The sequence below is a fragment of the Adelges cooleyi genome, unplaced genomic scaffold, assembly GCF_023614345.1.
Source record: "Adelges cooleyi isolate 19-005CV unplaced genomic scaffold, UGA_ACOO_1.1 ACOO_flye_CR_arks_rails_tigmint_CR_PRNA_1, whole genome shotgun sequence".
Classification (NCBI taxonomy): Eukaryota; Metazoa; Arthropoda; class Insecta; order Hemiptera; family Adelgidae; genus Adelges; species Adelges cooleyi.
The window spans coordinates 7,258,590-7,280,924 of record NW_026095751.1 but is presented as its reverse complement, the minus strand read 5'-3'; the positions used below and the strand labels follow the sequence as shown (position 1 = coordinate 7,280,924).

The 22,335-nt window shown below is 32.8% G+C and overlaps 1 protein-coding gene across 1 annotated transcript in view; it reads right to left on the bottom strand.

Annotated features, from left to right (window-relative positions):
- Positions 1 to 1,535: 1,535 nt before the first annotated feature.
- Positions 1,536 to 22,335, bottom strand: part of LOC126842138 (beta-1,4-glucuronyltransferase 1) — a 41,745-nt gene continuing 20,945 nt past the window's right edge. The window contains exons 3-9 of the mRNA XM_050579059.1: positions 14,496 to 14,629; positions 14,117 to 14,325; positions 9,366 to 9,777; positions 8,809 to 9,298; positions 4,462 to 4,704; positions 3,652 to 3,878; positions 1,536 to 3,194 (exon numbers count right to left, since the gene is read on the bottom strand). Coding sequence (XP_050435016.1) covers positions 3,681 to 3,878; positions 4,462 to 4,704; positions 8,809 to 9,298; positions 9,366 to 9,777; positions 14,117 to 14,325; positions 14,496 to 14,584 — 1,641 coding nt within the window. The 5' untranslated portion in view covers positions 14,585 to 14,629 and the 3' untranslated portion in view covers positions 1,536 to 3,194; positions 3,652 to 3,680. The remainder of the gene's footprint in view (positions 3,195 to 3,651; positions 3,879 to 4,461; positions 4,705 to 8,808; positions 9,299 to 9,365; positions 9,778 to 14,116; positions 14,326 to 14,495; positions 14,630 to 22,335) is intronic.

Here is a 22,335-nt window from a genome sequence, read left to right as displayed (position 1 = left end):
CAGTAGTATTCAAAGTAGTGGATGGATAGTTGTTATTATATATCACATATTTCTCATTTTGGAAAAGTTGAGCATCTGTTAAATGTTTAGTAAAATCAAAAGGTCTCTGAGCTTGAATAGATATTAAGTCACACACTTCTAACGCAGCTGATTTTTTACATCCAACAGTATTTTCTGTTCGTTGTCTTCTAGAAGAACTTTCAAAAGTCAGCTCTTCTACAAAAATTGCCATATTATCATCGCGAATTTTTTTTATTTCTATTTTAAATTTTGTTACTGAGTTTTGTATTTGTACTGAATCAGTATTTTTTGATTGGACAGCATTATAATTTATAAAGACAATCAACATAATTTTGTGGCACTCGTGACTGCAGCTGTTTTAAAATGAATTTCAGAAATTAATTTTAAAACAAAGATAACAGAAGAAAATATCTTATTCCATACAAACCAAGAAATTTGTAGAGAATGGGGAATCGAGACAAAGAAGTTAATTTTTATTACTTAGATCTAAGTATCGTTTAAAATCTTAATCAAACCGAGTTTTCAAGAAATATTGTAAAAAAAGTGTAATTAAAATTTTTTTTTAAGAAATATAAAGTATCAAGTATTGAGTCACAAGTATAGATTGTTCATTTTAGTTAAAATTTATGGATTTAGAATTAAAACTAATATTAGTTATGCATATTTATTTTCTAATGCATCTAAATGCAATTTTAGTAAATTAAGAGCTTACCAACGGTTTTATATACATTGGTTTTTTTGTAATTTAATTTAGCTCCAAGTTCTGAAGGGGGTTGAGGTAAAATTATAATAATACTCAAAGTTGACTAAGGAACGACACACAACTGACAACACGAATTTTATTGTTAACTTACTAAGGCAACTTGTGCTATTTTTATTTTAACTAATATTTTCTTAGCAGAATGGAAATTTTTCCAGGTTTTGCAAATCGCATAACACGTCATATTTAATCTCGGTGGTTATTATATATAAAATCACAACGCCATTAAATTGCTTGTATATCTTACAATAAAATTCGATATAAATGCCGATTTCGCAAAAGATAGCAATAACATGTTTTGTAGTAAAACTCTTCCAATTGAAATTGTAAAGTAAAAATTTAAGTCAATTTTATGCAAAAAAGGGTTTACTGTATAATCTGAACAAAAACCGAATCTTTTTTTTTCTGCAAAACATGGTAAATACATTAGTCTATATTTCAACTGCTAGAAGGGGTGAAAATATGCGATAAATATTGAAAACAAATACAAATGTAAAACTTTAAAATACTCTCCTATAAAATCATTATTTTGCACTTCACATTTTTTAATTGATTATATTTTGATATTATAAGTTTAAACTACCAATTGTTGTACCTTTTTTATATTATATATTATGTAAATTGCAAAGCAAACTACAATGTAAATTTTGAAAAAGTTATGATGGAGTTAAAAAAATACAAAATGAAATATACATGCATAGTAGCTTTATTAACTTTTAAAATAAAAGTATACTATAGTAATATAAATTTATATATATTGGTCAATATTGGCAATTATTCTGTACAACAAGCTATATTTTTGACTGAAGTAATAAACTGACGTACATTGTATTTGTAAAAAAATATTATGCATATACGACATAAAAAAAGAATACATAATTGGCTTTTAATGTACAATATACATTACAGATATATAACTCAGAAGAAATCTAAAAAATATTAATTAAATGTCTTAAATTATTGATATTGAAGTCGTCGACTAGGTCTATACAACATAATATACAATACAATCCAAATTATATGAGATACAGAGAGATCATATAATACACATTTTTGTCTGTATTGTTTTCATGTTTTTTTCCTTTAAAATCTACGTAACTACATAATTCCTAAATTTAATAATTAAATTTAAAATTTGATCTGGCATTAACAATAATTATAATAATAATAAAATAACTAGAAAATAATAATAATAGTAATATAATGACTCTTTTTTTTTTCTTTTTTTTCATTGTTTTGCGCGGTATTATTATTTATTATACACAAGTTGTATTTGTTCGTACGATTTTCTCGTATTTATACACTAATTTAAGGTAATAAATAATAATAAGTATTATTTATCGGATTGCACCAAATGTCGGGCTTGCCTACTTACATAAGTATAATGTTAATCATTATGATAACTATCGATCGGCGATCGGTTGGCAAATCGTAATTTAAAATATACATATTATAATATAATGGCATAAATATTACATCACAAACTAGCTAAATAATTGTGATAATTGTGTACACGGAGAGGACTTAATTAAACTATAATAAAATAATAAATGTTTTGATCGCATCGAATAGCATTAACGTTGTACACAAAAATATGACTTGGATATGAGTATTTCAACGTATACTAATACATACAACATTAATGGAGTATAAACAGACACAATAACGTTCGATAGATAGTCAATCAATAGAAAGTTTAACAAAAGAATAACGTTTGTATGTAGAGGCGATCTATTTTGTCCCTTTGAAAATTACCCCAACCACCGAAAGAAGATACAAGAAAAGAAGAACGTAGAAGACAAGTAATAGAAAAGAATACCGGAATAAACATTTAAGGAACATTTGAAGAATGCAGGACAAGGATAAATAGATGAGGAAATTAAATAATACGGTATACAATATATAAGTAGACGCGATTGACACAATTGATACATAGTCTTAATTTCGGTGTGGCAAAAAATGGTTCAGGATACATATAATATAAATTATTTGATTTTAGAAGTTAACGTAAAGTAGAATATAAAATATAAATTGGCATCCAAAAATAGACATTAACAAAAAAATTAATAAAATACAACATTTGGAATTTTCAACACTATTACCGTCAGCCTAAAGACAATATACTATAAAATTATCATGGTGCAAATTAAGTATGGGCAACAAAATTACAAAACACAAATGTTAACATAACATAAACATATTATGTTAAAAACTGACGTTGTTTGGTGACGGTGATTGTTGTTTGTGACATCGGGAATGACGTCACGTCGGGCATGGATTGCTTGACATAATATATAATATTTTTTTGGCCAAAATCTGGACGTGAAGAAAGAAAAAACGTGATTATTGTATATGTACGTGTATACATATGCATAAAAATACACTCATATAACCTATCAGTCAATGGGTCTATCTGAAAAAAAAGAAACTGTATCGTTAAAAACACATTGTGATGTAACAAATAAATTTTCTATAGATAATAAAATAATTATTTCTATTATTTTTGCATAATATCAGAAAAGCACATGAATTATGTGAAGTCCATCTAATCAATTTTATTGGTGCACAGTGCAAGTTATAAGTAGAAAGTAGAAATCGGTTGTAAAAATAACTGAGGGAGAAAACAAATATGTGTGTTATAAGGGATGTTTGGCAATTTCCAGTGTATTGAAAACGGAATAAGGCAATTTAATTTAAAGTGAATACATGTTTATTCGAATTATAATTTTTTTTTCATTCGTATTATGTCCTACTCTGATTTCGCACAACCTGTAATTAATATATTATTCACGTATTAGGTGCCACCGACAAAACCGATCTCAAGTGATTTGATGGACTATATAAAAAATATATATATGATTGAGCCTCACCTTGTCCCTAAAAAGCGACAGAACGAGTCTTAAACGGCGCAACCTTTGCGCACGCCGTACAAGACTTTGAGCTCGGGCAGAATTACTTTCTTGATCAGACTATACGTCTTTCCGGCCAATACCTGCCGGGCCGGATCCTTCTTCAGAGTTTTGATTCCCGGTTTGTGCACCAGGAACGCGTTGTCCAAAATGTGGAACTCGTAGTCCATCACGCACAACGTGTAGCCCTGTGGACAGAGACAAAGTCATTCTTTAGCTAAATATATTGTATTATTGTTGTTCAAAATATGTCGAAAACGCTTTTCAAACTATTATCTTATTCATACAATTTTTTAGTAAGTCATACCAGTAAAAGTACTGGGAAAATGGTACTCGGTGTTTATGTTTCACGTGTACAAAATACATATAACTATGTCCTGTATCGATTAAGTATGATTTATCTATGTTTAAACTTTAAATCTATACGCGATCTAGGATGACGGGTTGTTCTGCATAACGTCGTATAGTCTGCATAGTTTTTTAGTCTATTATAGTACAACTGTTTTGGGTTACAGTTTTGCTTTCGTTACGTCTAGCCGAGCTGCTCGTCGAAAGCGAGATGACGAATTTACGATATTGTTGTGGTGTCAAACGTTTTTTTTATGACCTCTTTAAAAGGGTTAACGGATTTTATTGACGTTATATTAGTGGTCGGCTTTTTAATCGCTCGTTAAATTTTAAAGTCACCATGAGATATTGTAATAACTATACTATAAATATGAAAGTAAATGTCGAATATTATTATTCTAGAAAACAAAAATCGTATTGTACTTGAGTCATTTTATCCATTTTCCCTTCCCAGCTCAGTCTCTCGTCGTACAACGGATCGTTGTGGGTGCCAATGAATATCGGTTCCCAGTGCAAGTGATAGCCGGTCCGTTTGCCCGTGTGGAACACGCTGATGCCCGACTTGGGTTTGGCGCTGGCCCATTCCTTAAACTTGGGCACCGTATGACAGTCCGGGCACACTTTCTTGTGGAATGTGATGGCCGAACCGTTTTTCAGCATGGACACCTGCGCAACAATAACAATTTTATAAACTATTAATTCTATTATTCTGTTGTATTATAATACTATAGATACACACATAAACACATCATTATATTAACATTGCGTTATTACACCGAATGATTCCAAATGTAACTTGAAAACGATCTACATAGCGAATACAACATTATACGGACAAGGCGGCACCTGAGGTATCATTTTTTGTTTCATTAGTGATATCCAGTCCGTGTTTACATGTATATGATTTTCAACTCACGTAACATTTAAAAAAAATATATATTTTTTCTGGTTTTAGTATAAAATATTTAAAGCTGGTTTAATAAAAATAACGATCCTTTTTTGCCTACGAAAATCGCTATAGGATAATATTGTATATTATGGTTATTATATACACCGGTTATACACGTATTGTGTTCTATTTGACGGTTTACCCTCGAAAATGGTTACTAACGTAACACCGGAATTTATTCGGGATCAAACAATTCCTTCGTTTAGGATTATGTAATAAACATGTTTTTTTATTGTGCGCTTACGATTTAACTATTTTTACAACGTGACTATTGTAGTACACTATTTTTTTAAAAGAAGAGAAAATACTATATAGTGTACCTATACACATTTTGTAAATAAATATGTTATAACGATGCATTTCCGACAAAATAAACACCACACAACCCATTTTGAGTAGGGTGTAAAAACTAAGACATAGACAATACTTGGAAAAAGTCGTTCTATGACAGATTCATTTTGCTTTTGAACAGAACACTACGGTGAAATTATTTATATTAATTTTTCCGTTAGAACACATATAAATTGAGTATTAACATTATTACAATAGTTTTTGAGCTTCTGAGGTATACATACGCTGTATATAGTTTTCCGTTGAGTGGCTAGCAATGAAAATATCTACAGTGTTGTTATGATATTTTTGTGGCTTTCATTTATCGCAAACTTGACGTTTCACTGAGTAGTGTATAGGTTTTTAGCACCAATCTAGTGCCGACCGTACAGTACAGTAACATAGTATGCAGTAGGGCATAAGTCGAATGAATAATTGATAATCGTTGTTTCGCATTATGCGTCCGTCGCGTTATCTAACAACGTTGTTAACTACCGAATATGATCACGAAAGTATTAAAAACTCGTTAACTTCAACAGTCCCGATTGTTTTGGGTTCGACGGTCGTCAGTCAGCCTCAATAAACTGACATTACATGTATTATATACATACATAATAACTGCCGCAATTGTTTTGGCGAGAAAGCACTACCCCGTCGGCCAATTACCTCACTAACGTCATATTAAACCATTAACGTCGTTGTTACCGCTGTAATAAAACACACGGTTCAATTGAACAGTAAACCCCATTCTGTAAAATAATCGTAAAAAGCCAACAGCCAAAACGGTATGTTTCAATGGTTATTAAAAAAAAGAAAGTGTATTTGAAATCTAAAACAAGCAAGAAACATTTAAACTAGCAGCCTGAGAACTCGAAGCCTTTATATATTAGCAAAAGTAAGAAAAATACATCCGTACAAATTATTTTGAACGTAATTCAACTGCTTGGCATTTTATTTGTTTTTAAGTGACACATGTGACATGTGTCACAAGGAATTAACCATTAAAAATCAGTATTAATTCCTTTTTGCTATATTCAACATGATCATTTTGGTTTAATATCATCCCATACAGGAAAATCGCTTATACTTTTCAGTGTAATAAAATACGTAGACGGTAGAAAGCTTTGACGGCGTCCTCTTAAACGTTTTCGTTTAGCGAGCGGAAGAGACAGAGCAACTTTGGGCAAAATAATAAGATTGAAACACAAGCCCAACTTAGCTCCGTTCCTGTCACACATATTTTATTATCTTGCGGTAACATAATTCGATTTCAATGCGAGGTCCATTTAATAAAATGTCTTATGGTCCTAAGCCAATAGTCATCAAATTAGCTTGCAAGTTGCAAGTATATTATATTATCTTTTGTGCCCTCTTCTTTTCGACCAAAAATTAATCGGCCGCCAAGTGCGCGAAGATATCTCATTGAAGCCGTCGCGTCGGGCAGCGTGGTCAAAATAGTACTTATCTTTGTTTTATTTACGTGTAACGTGCATTTTCCACGGTTTGCAGTGGACACTATGGCCAAATGATTTATGCCCGTCAGACTGAGAGTTAACGCGACTGGCCATAACGAATATCTCACCACAGATTCGGTAGAACCTATGTATATACTATGCACGTGACGATAGTCCCGCTGAAGAGCACCGAGACGAATCTCAAGGTGACCGATTTTGAGATCATTAGTCATGGTTAAGATAAATATGATATACTTGCGCTTGTACGTATTATTATTGAAAAATAATAATATCCACTTTTAAACATCGGTAGTAATCGAAACTCCAATTTATTAGTCCGGTTACTGTCCGGAAATATATTTGGTTTTTCCCAAAAGCAAAAACCTACGAGCTACGGCCGATTTGTGTGATCTGTGGCCACGAGAAAAATTCGACACCGCCTCGAATCGATCCGTTTTCCTGTAGCGGAAGAATCAATAAAAAAGTCGCTTAGATAAAACTAAATGGAAAGGCCAAAAAGCACAACATGTACATTTACGATTCGACTTGGTGCTATTATTTCGACTACACTTTTTGTTTTAAACATACACTGATGTTAATGGGTTGTAGATTATCTATCTGAAATTAAAACGCGGACATTTGCCAAGCATCGGTCTGATGATAGGTTTACGTTATTATCAGCTTATTTTGAACTCGATCTTACGTATAGAAGAAGAAGCGTATTAAGTCAAACAAGTAGGTACTTATCAAATACAGTCGAAAACCAAAACGCACCCATCTCGCTAATTATCGGATAGTAAAACTAAAATCAGTTTTCTATCATTAAAATTATTTTTCAAATAGATGCAAGATCACTTTACTGATTCACTTTATTCTCTCGAGAATTTTTAATTATACTAGTCGCGGCTTTTACTTTTTATTTTTATGGAGAAAACACAACCAAATGGCTACTAAGTTATATGCATTGGAATTTGTTAGACTTTGCAAAAGATAACCATTTGTACATTTGCAAAAATAAACCATTAAAGAAACGTATAACAAACTATCATGAACAATAAACGTTTACAAAGTCATTAATTTTTGGCAACAACAATGAAGTATGACGCGTTTTATTTGAAAAAAAAAAATCTTGTATAATAATTTATTATTACTGTTGGCTCACATCAGTATAATATATTGATAGATTTACGTACACACGAGTATGTAATGTGTTACGTCTTGTCTTTCAAGTTTCATATACAGTCGATATTTTCATTTTAAACATTTGTATAAACTATCATAAAAACATTTTATACGACCAAAATTACATTTTTCATTAGAATCAACTACACTTGGTATTTTACTAAGAAAAAAGAAAATGGTTATATCTATAAAAAAACAAAGATTACATTTTCATAAATGAGCTTATTTAATACTTCTTAATTGTTGATAGCTTGTTTATAGGCGTTACCTTTTTTTGTTTATTAATAATTGTAGACTAAACATTTCGTTACCATGGATAAATAAACAGAAAATAAGTCAGTTTACCTATGTTTTGTCGGTAAGAGAAAAAAATTCTTTGTTGCGCGAAGTATTACAATTTGCATTACACAACAATTTTGAACTAGACGTGTGCATAAACACGTTTATTCTACATGTAATCCACGTTTCCAAATCTATACATTCTCTTATGGATAAAAATTGTAAAATCTGGTACTTAATAGTGATCATTTTCAACGTGTATTCCTCATTCTAAAATATGTATATCTATTCGTTGTCGATTCTTAATGTATAAAATAATGTACAAAAAATTCGCTTATTATCCACTGTTGACTTAATGTTTATTTAGAATATCCACGTATCGTGAACATCGGGGTTTGTAGCTTACATAAATAAAAATAAATATGTCAAAAAAAACAAAAGTGTGTAGTGTATAAAAATGTACACGAAATTCCATTAGGTATGCATACGATGTTGTTGTTGCATAACGCTCATCAAGAATTTTTATATATTTTTTTCTCGTATTCGACAATCAAGAAAGAGTTAAGTGGCGCTTACCAGTTCTTTTTTATCAGCCGGCAGTTTCATGTTAGACGCCAGCTCGAATATTGGTAACGGGAACACCATAGGTTTGGGACGCCGAAGGGGCGGGTCTTGTCGGCGGACCATCTCCATGAAACCTTCGATGACGCCCGGACTCGGGTACAGCTCGATGTCGGACGGCAGCACGTAGTGCGTGGTGGCCGATTCTCGGGCGACGTTTCGGCCCACGTTAACCGGGTACAAGAGTTTTCTCTGTCCTTTGTACAGCGAACCGGCCGTGATGTTGGACCACGGCGGCGGTACCGAACAGTTGACGGTGGCGTCGATGTCGCGGTCGGCGTGCGGCACCGACTTGGGCACGTGACCCGACGCGAAGTACAGGTGGAACGTGACGAGTTCGGCCACCAGTGGCGATCGGCACTGCCGCAAGTAACGGATGGCCGATAGGGTGGGCATAAAGTCCGCGCCCGGCGTGTACAGCGCTATCGATATCGGACCTCGCCACCTGCAAACAAAAGCCAAAATCGTTAAATCACAAACTCTAATGGCATCCAATCGTCGAGCCGTCGCACCTGTCCAAAAGCGGTTCCAAGTTATCCAGGAACGTATAGTCGGCGTGCGTGGTGTACGTGATGGACTCGTCGCACTTGAACCACCGCCTGGCCGGCACGTAGTTGTACAGTACCCAGTAGTCGCCCCGTTGGGCTATCCTCCGGCGATTCGACTTGTCGCTACATCCCAGCAGGTCGCGAAGTGGCCGTAGTGGCGTTACGGCTACCGCAGCGGCCACGGCCGACGTGCTGGACGCCGTGGTCGTAGTGGACGTCTGCTGTTGCGTAGGACCCGCGTCTTTCTTTTCAGGCGTCCAAGACTCGGCGGCCGCCGAACCCACGGACGTGTCGGCAGCAACGTCAGACGAATCAGCCACGACCTGCGTTTTTGGTTTGATTTTCATCACATGGCCTTCCTCTCGTAACGTTGTCCCTGGAAGAAAAAGTCACAAACAAACTGTTAAAAATAAATGTTTTTAGCTCGGTAATAGATGTTAAAATGCTTAACGCATAGTCGGGTTAAAGGTAGAGTTGGCCATGTTAAAAAATTGTTTAATACTTTTATGAGTTTAAAGCGCCAACTATGGATATTGATTCACCTAACGCTTAATTGGTTAATACAATAATAAGTTATACAAATTGAATTAGTTATCTCGTAATTAACTTATGCCATATTTACTAATATTATATTACAGATTACTTATAAAGTGTATATAAGTACCAGGAAGGATACATTTTGTTTACAAAATTAGAATTCGAATTTGTGTTTTAGAATTATTTAATAGTGAACCAATATGGTTCTTGATACATACACGTGTCCGTGCCAAAAAAATAATATCAATCCCTCCCCCCCCCACTTCTGGTCATAAAAAGCAAAACGTAATGCAGATTGAAAGTATTTTATTATTTGTAATTATGCCATTATTTAGTTCTTTAGTAGCCGTTAGCTCTGAACGTTTTAAACTAAAGAGAATCTCGCTACGAGTTACGGTAGGTAGACGATTCCAACGACAATTTATTTTGTTATAATCGCTAAGAATCACTGAAGATTTTCGGCATTTCAGAGCGTGGATAATCGTAATTAACTTACCAACGTGGTATAACGCCGTTAAAATATTATCGTTATTTAGTCATCGCGGCTGTTATACAAGGTTACTATTATAGATGTATTTATTATTATCTATAGGCTATGGACCGTGGACGGACGTTGTACATAACCAAGTCTTCTCTATCGCAGTACGCAGCACGTGCTACGTCGTTTGCATATTATACGAAAACTATAATAATGTACCATCAGTATTAGGATGTAAAACGTTATGAGTTTTATTAATTACCATAACTCACCGGGCTGGAACTATTGAAAGACAATACTATATTATGATTATGCATACAACGCAAGAACGGTTATAGCACGCCGATGGCTGAAAATTACAAATTAGCTGTCATCAATTGCGTTGGGGGGGAGGGTTGTGCGTTTTTATGGTAGATATAAGTTCGTCGAGAGCATGCATACATAATATGAAAATAATAATAAATTAAAACGCAATAGGTCAAACTGTCTAGTAGGATATTCGTGTAATTTAACATCGCGTTAGACGTTACCTAGATACTTAAAAACTTGACTTCACCGAGGCCACGAGGCACGGAAAAAAATTTATTTTTAAACTGAAATTATCGAGAAGATGATGCTAACCGAGGCCGGTATGGTTTTGAAAATTTGGCCGTTCCGAGTGAACCGTCTCGTCACTTGCCGTTTGGTAAATATTTTATACGTTTTTGCCATATAACTAAATTCGTTGATCGAGTATCGTGTTTTTATAGGTAAGATAATTTAAATTATTTAACAGGTTTTTTAAGGCCTAAAGAGCTTGATGATCAGTTTACGTTACTTGGCAGGTCCTCAGTAAAGGGTCTGTAAACGTCACAGTGTAATATACACATAGATAAGTATAGATGTACTATACTTGTAGTACTACTGAGTTGATTATAAAGATTAAAACATTAATAGCATATGTAATGTGTTACTTTTTTACTACATAAACATTTTAGAAAATAAGGTAATTAAAGAACACCAATTTAATTCGTAGATAAAGACTACAATTAAAAATTATTGTTTATGACTTGACAAATTATAATACAATACTAACAACAACCCTAAATTATACATTTTCAAAGGACTAATCAAAAAGATGTTTTAGAAGATTAAAAATAACAAATCATCTTCTTTGTCTCTCTTTAAATTAGTTTATGGTTTACGCATTCAGTGATAGTGGTTGCCTTCAAATACACATTTTTTTAAAAATATTATTAAATTCGTTACTATTGTTGTGCAAATGTGTATTTTTTTTAGTAAATTATACCACACTAGAAAATTAATTATTTATTCAATATTAGGTTATTGATCATTATTATTAAATATTATGTATAATGAATATGTTATATTTAACTAGTTTAAGCATTCACGTATATTACAACAGAAAATTATAAATCGAATACGCTTAAACTACTTTGAGATTATATAATTAATCTCAAGGAAAACTGTTTCTTACTTAATTTACTTTTACATTTTAAACTGTAAATATTGATAAAAAAAATACAATTAAATAAATATTTTTGTACAATTAATGTATCAGTGAAAAAACTTGAAATCATAAACAATTTTGTATTATATCATCAGCTTACGAGCGAAACAAACTAAATAACTTAATTAGCTTTTAGAATTAAAAATTTAAGAGTTAATCAATTTTTTTTTGATTAATTTGTTTGTGTTAAAATACTGTTTGGTCAATAACATGTTTTTTTTTGGTATGACTCATTTCACCTCATATCCGAAGCTTGATACTTTTATTTCATTATTATTATTATTATTTTTATTTTATTCATATATAATATTATAGGACGATGAATTACTGATCATCAAGAAACACGGATTAGTAAATATGTCTTAAGTTAAATTGATTACTATCTGTAATACTCAAATTTTTTTTTAAATCAACAATACTGTTGATATTGATATTAACCGATGAAATCACCATTTGGAAAATTTTAAAGCTGTTAGCCATGTATTTATTTTTAAATAGGGTCTTTTATGAAAAGCATGAGCTTATAAAATTTCAATGATTTGTTTCCACGTGATGTCATCTCCGACAACCTTGCCAACACTTCAAAAACAGAATTCGATAAACGCGTTAGAAAAGAAATCCGCAAATATTGCCTTGATAATGGTTGAAATGTTTAGCTAGCACAAGCACTGCGCGTATTGTTAGTTCATCCAACGTGTTTCTACGAAGGCTAACTCCTGCAATGAACAGCCTGTTTAGTAATAATTCAAGTTTTAAACGACATGAACAACTTTGACAAAGATAATAATAGTGCTATGATACGTTGATCAGAAGTTTTTACTATTTTTTTTTATGTATAACCTATACAAAAAAAAAAAGCCAGTACAATGGGAACGGATCATGTTGGTACACTCCAAAGCTAGGATTTCATCTTTATTATAAAATCATAATCAAATCTTTATCTAATGTTCGTTTTTTCGAAAAATTTCAAAAATTGGCTGGTTTTCAAAAAAGATGCCTCAGTTGTGTTAAAAACTATTATTACTATTGAATTTCCTGCTGAAGTATGATTTTAAAATATTTGTATAATATTAACACCGTCGTAACAGGTTTTTGACAAGGTTGGTTTTTATTATGTTTTGTTTACTATAATTTCCTACTTTACTATTTGGCATATATTTATGCATAATAGGAGATGGTATATACATATAATATTGGCATTTGGCATACAGTTATGTATAATAGGAGGATATTATACATATAATAAAGGAAGGTGGCTGACTTAGAATAATTTATTTCAGGTTATATAAAAATAAACTATTTAATAACCATATTTCAGATTGAACGATAATTTACATTTGTGTTCAATAATAGATATGACGTATTCGGTATTTAGTGAAGTGTATGATGTTAAAATATCTTATATCAAATAGCATCATATTAAGTCTCTATTTTTTTACCATAAACGTATTAGAACATACACACAGATCTAATTTATGCGTAGAGCGTGGATTATTTTTTCTGAATTCTCTGACCAAAACTGAACACCGGTGTTAAAAACATATACATATATAATAATATATTAAAGCGTGCGTGGACAAACTTATATTTATGAAACAGAATTATGTGACACAACGAAACCGTATGTGCATTTATTGTTTGCAAGGAATCTCGGCGACAATACGGCGTGTGGACTGTGGAGTAAGGTCGTGCAAACGACTTGATAGCCTTATTTTGTGTATTAACGCAATAGAAAGTATAATAAATGCGTTTCGTAAAGTCTTGACCATGTATTCAGCATTCTATTATAGTAGTGACATTAAAAATAATAATATTCGGCAAAAGTCATTCGGTAGACATCGGCGCTAGCTATTGCGAGAAATGAAAAGTGAAAGAAATGTATGAATTTTCCTAATATGTTATTGGCATTATATTATTATGTTAATATACAAGAGTCTTGCGGTGACCGGTGTCCCATCAAATCTACATTTAACATTTAGATGTAAATACTTTAATCATTCGAACTATAGAGGCCAGTGGTCATTGGATACACGTTTTATGTATAATATAAAAACAACAGACACTCCTAATTTAGTGTCAACTACTAAACATTTTTAATGTAATGGTTTATATTGTAGTGGGTTAATTGTTTATGGAAGTAATAGTTGACAAACTATAATATTACGAAACCACGTAATAGTCATTACAAACCTTGGACAGGCGTTTGGACGGACGAACCCTGCTGTTGCCCGGCGATAGGCTGTATGCTAGCCAATAGAGCTAGCTCGGGGTAGTTAGCGGAGCCGCCAGACGCGCTCTGATAGTAGAACGCCTCTTTGTCGGCCGCTTGGGATAAGTCCAAGGAGGCCAAGTTCCTTCCGGATAACTGCATCTCCTCCACAATTTCCGGATTGCCATTTCTGTAAATACACACCGCCGACGGAAATTAATAATAGTATATAATTATATTATATCATAACTGTAAGATATTTGACGATATAGCGCCAAATTAATAATCGGACAGAAGGGTCGTCGGTAGGCTTGACACCAAACTATTATTTTGATCATCATTACTGTTATAAGTTCGTACCTGACGGTTAGAATGGAACCGAAATAGAAAATTACGGCTACGTTCAACACGACGCTCAGTCGTAGTAGCCAGTTGCGTCTTGTCAGCATAGTCTAAACTGCTCTCTAACCACGTCTTGTACACCATTACCGAACCTGCAACGAAAATAAAATATATAATACGCATTAAGATGAAGCGCCGCCTATCAGATGGGCGACACGCAAACGGGTGAAAAATGAAGTAATTTGTTGGTACAGATGTCGGACGAGTTGTGGCTTCCGTTATAATAGGTCGCCGCGAGCGGACATTTGGTCCGACAATCGCTAACAACTATTATTATTTTAATAATAGAAAAATCGTCTGAACAATGGGGACGTAGTACGGTAAGGTCAGGGCGGTCACTAGTTTGTAGAAAGTATTAGAACTGAAAGTGATCTGATTGTGTGTCGGGGGTCTTGCAAGAAAACGCCTTGATTCCAATGTATATATTGCAAAATAAAATATTTATGTTTTTTTTTTCTCAATATTATACTAAAATTGTTATTAAAACGTTTTAACATCAGTTTTTATAGATTTTATGCTGAATAAATAAAAAATTGTAAATCGATTTTAGACCTTTTTATGCGTGTTAGGTACCAGTGCATTTTATTACCTTAGTTTCGATTCGGAACTGAGAAGGTATTTTCAGTCCAGTCTAAACTAAATTACCTAATAAATATGTCTAAAATGACATAAAAACACTTATTTCTTCTACATGGAAAAAGAAAGTTTACTAAATTGTCCGGAAAGAATCGAAGTGTTTTTTTCTGCTATGAATTTTTTGTCTGATTATCTGAATCCTTGGATCCGGGTGCCGAATTCGGGGGTTTCCCTCTACTCATTTTGGAGTTCACAGGGTAAGAATTTTAAACGCCCAGAAGCCCCGGATATTAGTTAGGGTCTGGGCTCCATTTTCAATTAATTAGGCCCTAGGTAAACACATATGGACTGTATTTATGAAAAAAATCGGCGGTTAAAAATAACTATCAAAGAAACATGATAAAACAATATTGACTTAAAATCATGCCACAAATAAAACACGCACGTCATAAAAAACCTTCTAAACTCCGTAATAATACAACTAAATCTATAAGAGTGGCATTAAAATGTTACCCGACCGTATGCCGTTTGGCACTATAAAATCAAAGTATTGCCAACTGCAAGATTACACTTGTAGATATATTCTGAACGAGTTAAACATTTCATCGACTAAACTATTAGTTTGACCATTTCAATCGGATCTATCAATGTTGTCATTAGTTAACTGACGTTTCGGACCCATTGCTAGTTTGGCTTATTTAAAGAAATGTTAGAAAATAAAATAATCATAAACCTAAGTTCATGAGTAAATTTGGTTTAAGCGACGTGTTCGGCTCTCCGAAGATCGGCGAGGACTGATGAAATGCTCTTCCTATATAAAACCAGTTATTTCTGTCTAGTCGTATCAGAATTAACTGTTTTAGCAGCATTAACCGCAAAATATTATGCTCGACCTATTAACGTTTTACAATGTAGCCTGTTCAGTCATATTATTATACTCATATTATGTACGCCTTTTGGCTTCCTATCTTGTCATTTACATTGAATTGCATTGTACCGGCTATAGACTATGAGTCTGACCGTTTCGTTTGGAAGGCTTAAGTAATTTCTTGTAATATCAATCGTCAATCTGTAATGTTATCCGGTAGACTCTACAGTTTTATAAGGTCAGCGGGGTAAAGATTCCGTCTTCGAACTGGCGTGTCCGGAAACGTATAATTTTGAACCAACCGTTTTTAGAATGAATGCAAAATACATCACCTATAATGCAACGGACCAATTCAGACAAAATAATCAAAGGACATATTATAAATATATTTAAAAAATAGTTAGATTCTAAAAATTCAATCGCTAATAAAAAACGACCACAACATTTTAAGTCACACTCTTTCTTCACTATTGCTACGTGACATTTTTCCTTTTCTATAATATTATAAAAGTACATTATAAAGTGAAGTTTATCAATTACTAATATTTTAAATTTATTTTTGGCTAACGTAATTTCATTCGAAAATAAATATTTCACGTCACGGTCATGGAAACACGAATACACATGTACAAGTCATGAAGTACTTGGTAAAAAATACATGAGTTATTATTTGACCAGATAGCAAACACCGGTTAACGAATGCCATGACTTCTGCCGGTGCGTTTTAGTTTTTACAATTTATTGTCTGATATAATATATAAGCCACTTGGATATCGTGTACCGTTAAAGCTGGAATACCCGTTTAGCACGATTACGATGTCAAAATACACTATTATAATATTATACTCGCACTGTTAAAACGCACCGGACACTCGTTAGTCACGACGACGTGGTCCCGCCACTGATTTATTGTTACAATCAGATGATCGTCAAGTCACAAGTGTTTAAGTTATGAAGGGAAAGGGTAAATTTGATCAGTTGTCTGGTCTGAAGAGCGGCGAATTCGTTGAATTTTCTATGGTTATAAAAGTGACGTACTTATAAAAAATATGTAATACAATAAAATTAAAAATCATTATACGAGTGTTACTATTAAACATAACAGTTGTGCAACTAAGAGATTTGGAGATTAAAGTTTGCATAGATCCTGAATATTTACTTTGGATTGGATCTATGTTTTTTAAACAAAATTGCCAATTTATTTTTATGTATCACATTTTATAGTTGTAATAATAAAAATAGACACTATTGTCACTCCAACGACAAACAATTTTGTTTTAGATGTTTTTTGTTTGACTTATAACAAACCATTGGCATTAATTCATCTTCAAACGCTTAGCACCCGTATACATAATTTATGCATCACAATCATTACCCACAATGATAGCATATGAACAAATTTTAAGATACTGGTATAACTGCATTTGCTTAGAAGTGATGTTACCAACTCTGGAACTTAAACGGACCACTGATCAGCACTTAGGAGGTCTATTTTATTTTTATAAGGCTTCAGCTTTGATTAATTTATTTTAAGGGACTTAGTCCACCCACGAAATAATTACCTATAGGGTTAACAAGGAAACCCGCGAGTCCGATGGCAGTTAAAGCCTTAAGGAGTCTGTCGACCATTTTATCTAGACGTCGAGACAGGCTATATATATATATAATATATCCGCCATCCGATGAGAACCGCATTTGTGTGGATTTGTGTTTTTCTACTCGACAATCGATTGTGGTCAAAACATTCGTACCGTCTAGGTCATTGTACAATTATTCCGTTAATTCGAAATCTCCAAAGCCGCCGGTCGGACACGGTGAATCAGCGCAATAATCGTTGTGCCAAAAGTCGAAGGAAATAGTGTACCTGTAGACGCGTTATTCGCGTTAGTCACCCCTTATAATTCTGGGTTATGCCCAAGGGCGATCTGATTACTGGTTCTCCGGTAATTTCGTTAGTCTGTAGTACAAAAACCGAATTCAAAGTGGATCAGTTGACCAAAACAATGTCAAATCGCTTGCATACATTTTTCGACCGGAACAAAATATACTCGATGTCTTTGTGTGAATCCGACACGCATCTATTGTCGGTTGTTTTTTTTTAAAAATATTTTTTGTCACGTTTAAATAAAACTCACACTGACACATTATATTCGCGATAGTAAATATTTTGTGGATGACAATAGCAAGTGTAATTCGGTGAATATAGTTTCGTCGATCCGATCGAAGCGAATTTTATAACTAATTAAACTGCAGATATTATATATTTATGTAAATGTACTTAATCAAATATTAATTTATTACAGAATTAATTGGCGTTTAAGTTGTGCCTGTAAACACATGTTTGCGGCTTGTCCTACTTTTGTTATAAAATCGGTAAATTAATATTTAAACTGCATTGTCCTCGGTTAAAAATCTACAAGTCCCTCAGAAGAAGTCCCTCGGAAGTACCCTCAGAGAAATGAATGATTTTTGTTGGAGTACGCCTAAACACAGGAAATCTTTTTAAGTATAGTGTCAACATTTTTACAAGTTATATTAATAAAGTATGCCATGGATTATGCAACTAACACAGGTTGGTATTGACGTTTTGATAAAGAGTCAAGTCAAAATAATTATAATTTATAGATCTTTATGTACGTTTTTCTAGACTTTCCCTTTACTGCTAATAAAATTCGTGTTGAGCAATGTGTTAAATTCGCCCCCCCCCCCTATTAATAGTTTAATAATTAACAATTATCAAGGTAACCGTATTGATGTTTTCACCGTTGCTCGACCAGTATGGCGAAAAAAAGAAAGAAATACGAAACTGTATGGATTTTTATTATGAACAACGTTCATAATAGTATGCGTTATGCAAAACTCTAGAGAAAACTGGAATGCAGCTTAACAGGAACGCAAAATCGAACATCTTTACTGCGTCGCTAATGTCGTTAGCCAACAGTCAAGGTACAACAAAACCGCTGTATTTCCCGCATTATGACCGCCGTTGCTGCAGTCTAGGCCGGCGACGTGCCTCTTCCCCTTTCCTTTTTATACGGCGTCAGTCAGTATGATAAATGTTAACACTTTTTATTTTTCAAAATAATAATAGTTTTTGCAAAGTTCAAATTATCTAAATTCATCTTAACAAGAACCCCATTAGATACAAGTGAGATCCATATAATTGGTGCGTTTGACTTCAAGAAAATTAAATTACGTGGTCTGAACGCTGAGAAAATAATATTGTATTAAATGTTTTACAAAAAAAAAGCATCTTAAAATATAGCTTTTTGTAATCATAAAATAAAACCGAATACATAATATGATTATTGGCTAATGCTATTTTAGTAATCAACTAGTGTGAAATATAAAATACATTTTAGTTCTAACTGTTTAAATTGCTATTCAAACTAGTTGCTTAACGAAAAATTGTAGTTTAATGACCGAATTATAGGCTATACTATACTTAAATAAAAAACCAAATCGGTGAGAACGGTAATTAGTAGTTTTTTTTATAAAAATTAATTTATTCATCAATAATTTAATTTTAAAAAATGTAAAAAAAAACTTTGTTTAAAAAATACTATGATTGAACTATAAGTGAAAATTTAAACGACGTAAATTGAGCTAAATCACACTGCTGTTTAAATTATTTTGCTACAATCAACAATGTTATAATGTCACTTTTAAATTAATTAGTAGTTGCTTCCAAACCGCAGTCTCTCCCGACTCTCTGGTCCTCTCGCGCCGCTATCTGTGGCGTTTTTCTTTTGTTTTTTTCTCACTAATTAAACTACGGATCTTCACAGCCTAAGGCCGTTAAGCACACACGTTTACACCGTACCGGTTGTCGTTAAACGTTTACGGCAAATAACTGGGCACCATGTATAAATATAAACATAACATAAAAACTCCGGTCTCACGTAAATCGTTTAAAGTGTGATATTGTTTAAGGAACGAGAATAGCCAACATCCTATATTAATTTCCATGCGGGTTAACGCGTGCACACGTATTAGACGTAAAAACAGTACTCTAGTCGAAGCGTTCAACATTATCTAAATTGCATGCGGCACTCCATCGGATATTAAAATTACAACCGCTTGGACAGCTAGCAACTATTTATCCCCAGCCGCAGCAATAATGTCTGAAAGTTATGTTCGTTGTCTCGGTCACCGATCAGCGAAAAAAGAACATTTTTTGAAGGCTATAACACGAGAGTTATAAAATAAGTATTAACGGACATACTGCCGTAATAATAATGTAATTATTTTTCTAGTTGCTTTTTTTCAGTCTAGAGGCAGACCTGAGAAGGTATTGGCATTATTACAGTAATACAGTGTTTTATCAATGTTTGGTTCGCGTGCACGATACCTCCGGTAACTAGTGAACCTAACCAATTTAAAGTATTAAAGAAAAAAATTACAAGATCTGTAATGAATCAAGCGATTTATAATAATATTTAATTGTTCACAACAAATAAATTGTTAAAAAATACAGTCTTTAAATTGTTTATAACAATTACCAATAGGTAATAAAATAAGTAATTAAAAAATATTAAATATTTTCGAACATTTTTTTTTTTTAACGATTTATGTAAACCCGTATTGTTTATAAAAAGCATTTGTAAAAACTTTAAAGGTAACTTATCTGCAGTCGGTCTATAATTGCTATTGGAATGTATGCCAATAAGGTCACCAGACTCTGAAGATATACTTCAGAAAATTCAATAGGAGTAAAGAAAATATATTAAGACAGCGCCTTCCCGTCCTTCATTCGCCTGTATGACTATAAGATAAACTAAGTGGTTTTTGGCAACAGTTTGCGGTTTATAGGCAATTTATAGCATTTCCGAATACTAACAATTTAAATTCACCACCGACCATATTACAATATACACACAGCCTTCAGACGCATATTGAAAAAACTTTTTTTGTTTTACAAGTTTTCAAAAACACAATAATTTAATTTTCATTTTTTATCTGTTATTGCGGTTTTACACTAAATCTCTATCATCTTTTTTTCTATAGGATGTTAATACAATAACTACTTTATTACAACTTAACTCATTTAACCTTAATTATTTGTTTTTTTTTAAATTTAGACTCATGTTTATAGTATTCTATCGTGTGGATGACAACCGTTATTAAATCCCCTTTTCATACCAGAATTTGATAGTCTCTTTTCTTAGTTTTAACTTTTATGTGACCCAGCAACTCCTTACGGTCCACGATTCTATGTGGAGCCCTACGGCACTGCATATTAACTCTTTAATAACGTAATAAATATAATTCCATATTTTTTACGCACTTTTATTTTTATAAGTCTTGAATACATAAAAATTGTATTGTCTATGCCGTGTGATTAAAACAATTACCTTTAAATGCGTTTTAAAAAAGTAAAAACGCGAGAATTGAAATTTGCGAGAACGGAAACCATTCAGCAGTTTTAATAATTAGGTTGCATAAAACAATTTATCGTCAATAATTAAAATATGTCCTAGGCGATAATTGCTAAACATTATTCAGGGTCGAAAAAATATGTAAATTCATAGATCTTTATGCATATGGTTAAACATATCATATTATGATACATATAATACACGTATGATGTAATATACATGTGATGTATATTACAGGTTATGCTATATCACTATTTATGCGTTAAATGGATATTGTAATTACCTATGTGGTTTTTGATATTATACAGCTGAGAATACCGAGGCCAATAGAAAACGCGCCGGTGGCGTAGTGAAAAGAACGTTCACGATGAAGGTCTCGGTCGAGTTTTCTCTAATATTATTACTGCCGCGGTGTGCCGTTCAAAAATGTTTAAAATATTGACCGTGTAAATTTAAAAATTATTATTATTAATTATATATTTCCGCTAGCATTTTATAAAAAAAAATCCATATCCCAACAGAATTGATAAGCTATATTTAAATTCATCTGCCCACATTTTGGCTATCGCCGTTTGCAAATTACACAAAAAAATTATATTACTACGCACATTTTTCGCACGTTGCTATTCCCACAACGGTCGTCTGTTTTTGTTTAACAATCAACAATTTTTACTGACACCCTCTGGGCAATTATCAGCAAATAAAAATTTGATTCAAGTTTCAAGTAAATGTTTCGGAGCGATTATATTATATCTAATAGTAACGTTACGATTTTGGAAATGAACTATAATTTTTTCTATGATCTTTGAAATTTGATCATTTATATACATATACTATGGCACGAATGTTTTCAAGTACTGTCCTACGTTTATCTAATTTCGAAGACAGTAGCTGTTGTAGTTATTTAACGAATTTGCTTGATGTTGTCTGTACAACATACACAGTGTAATATCGAGAAAAATTTTAAGAAAAAAAA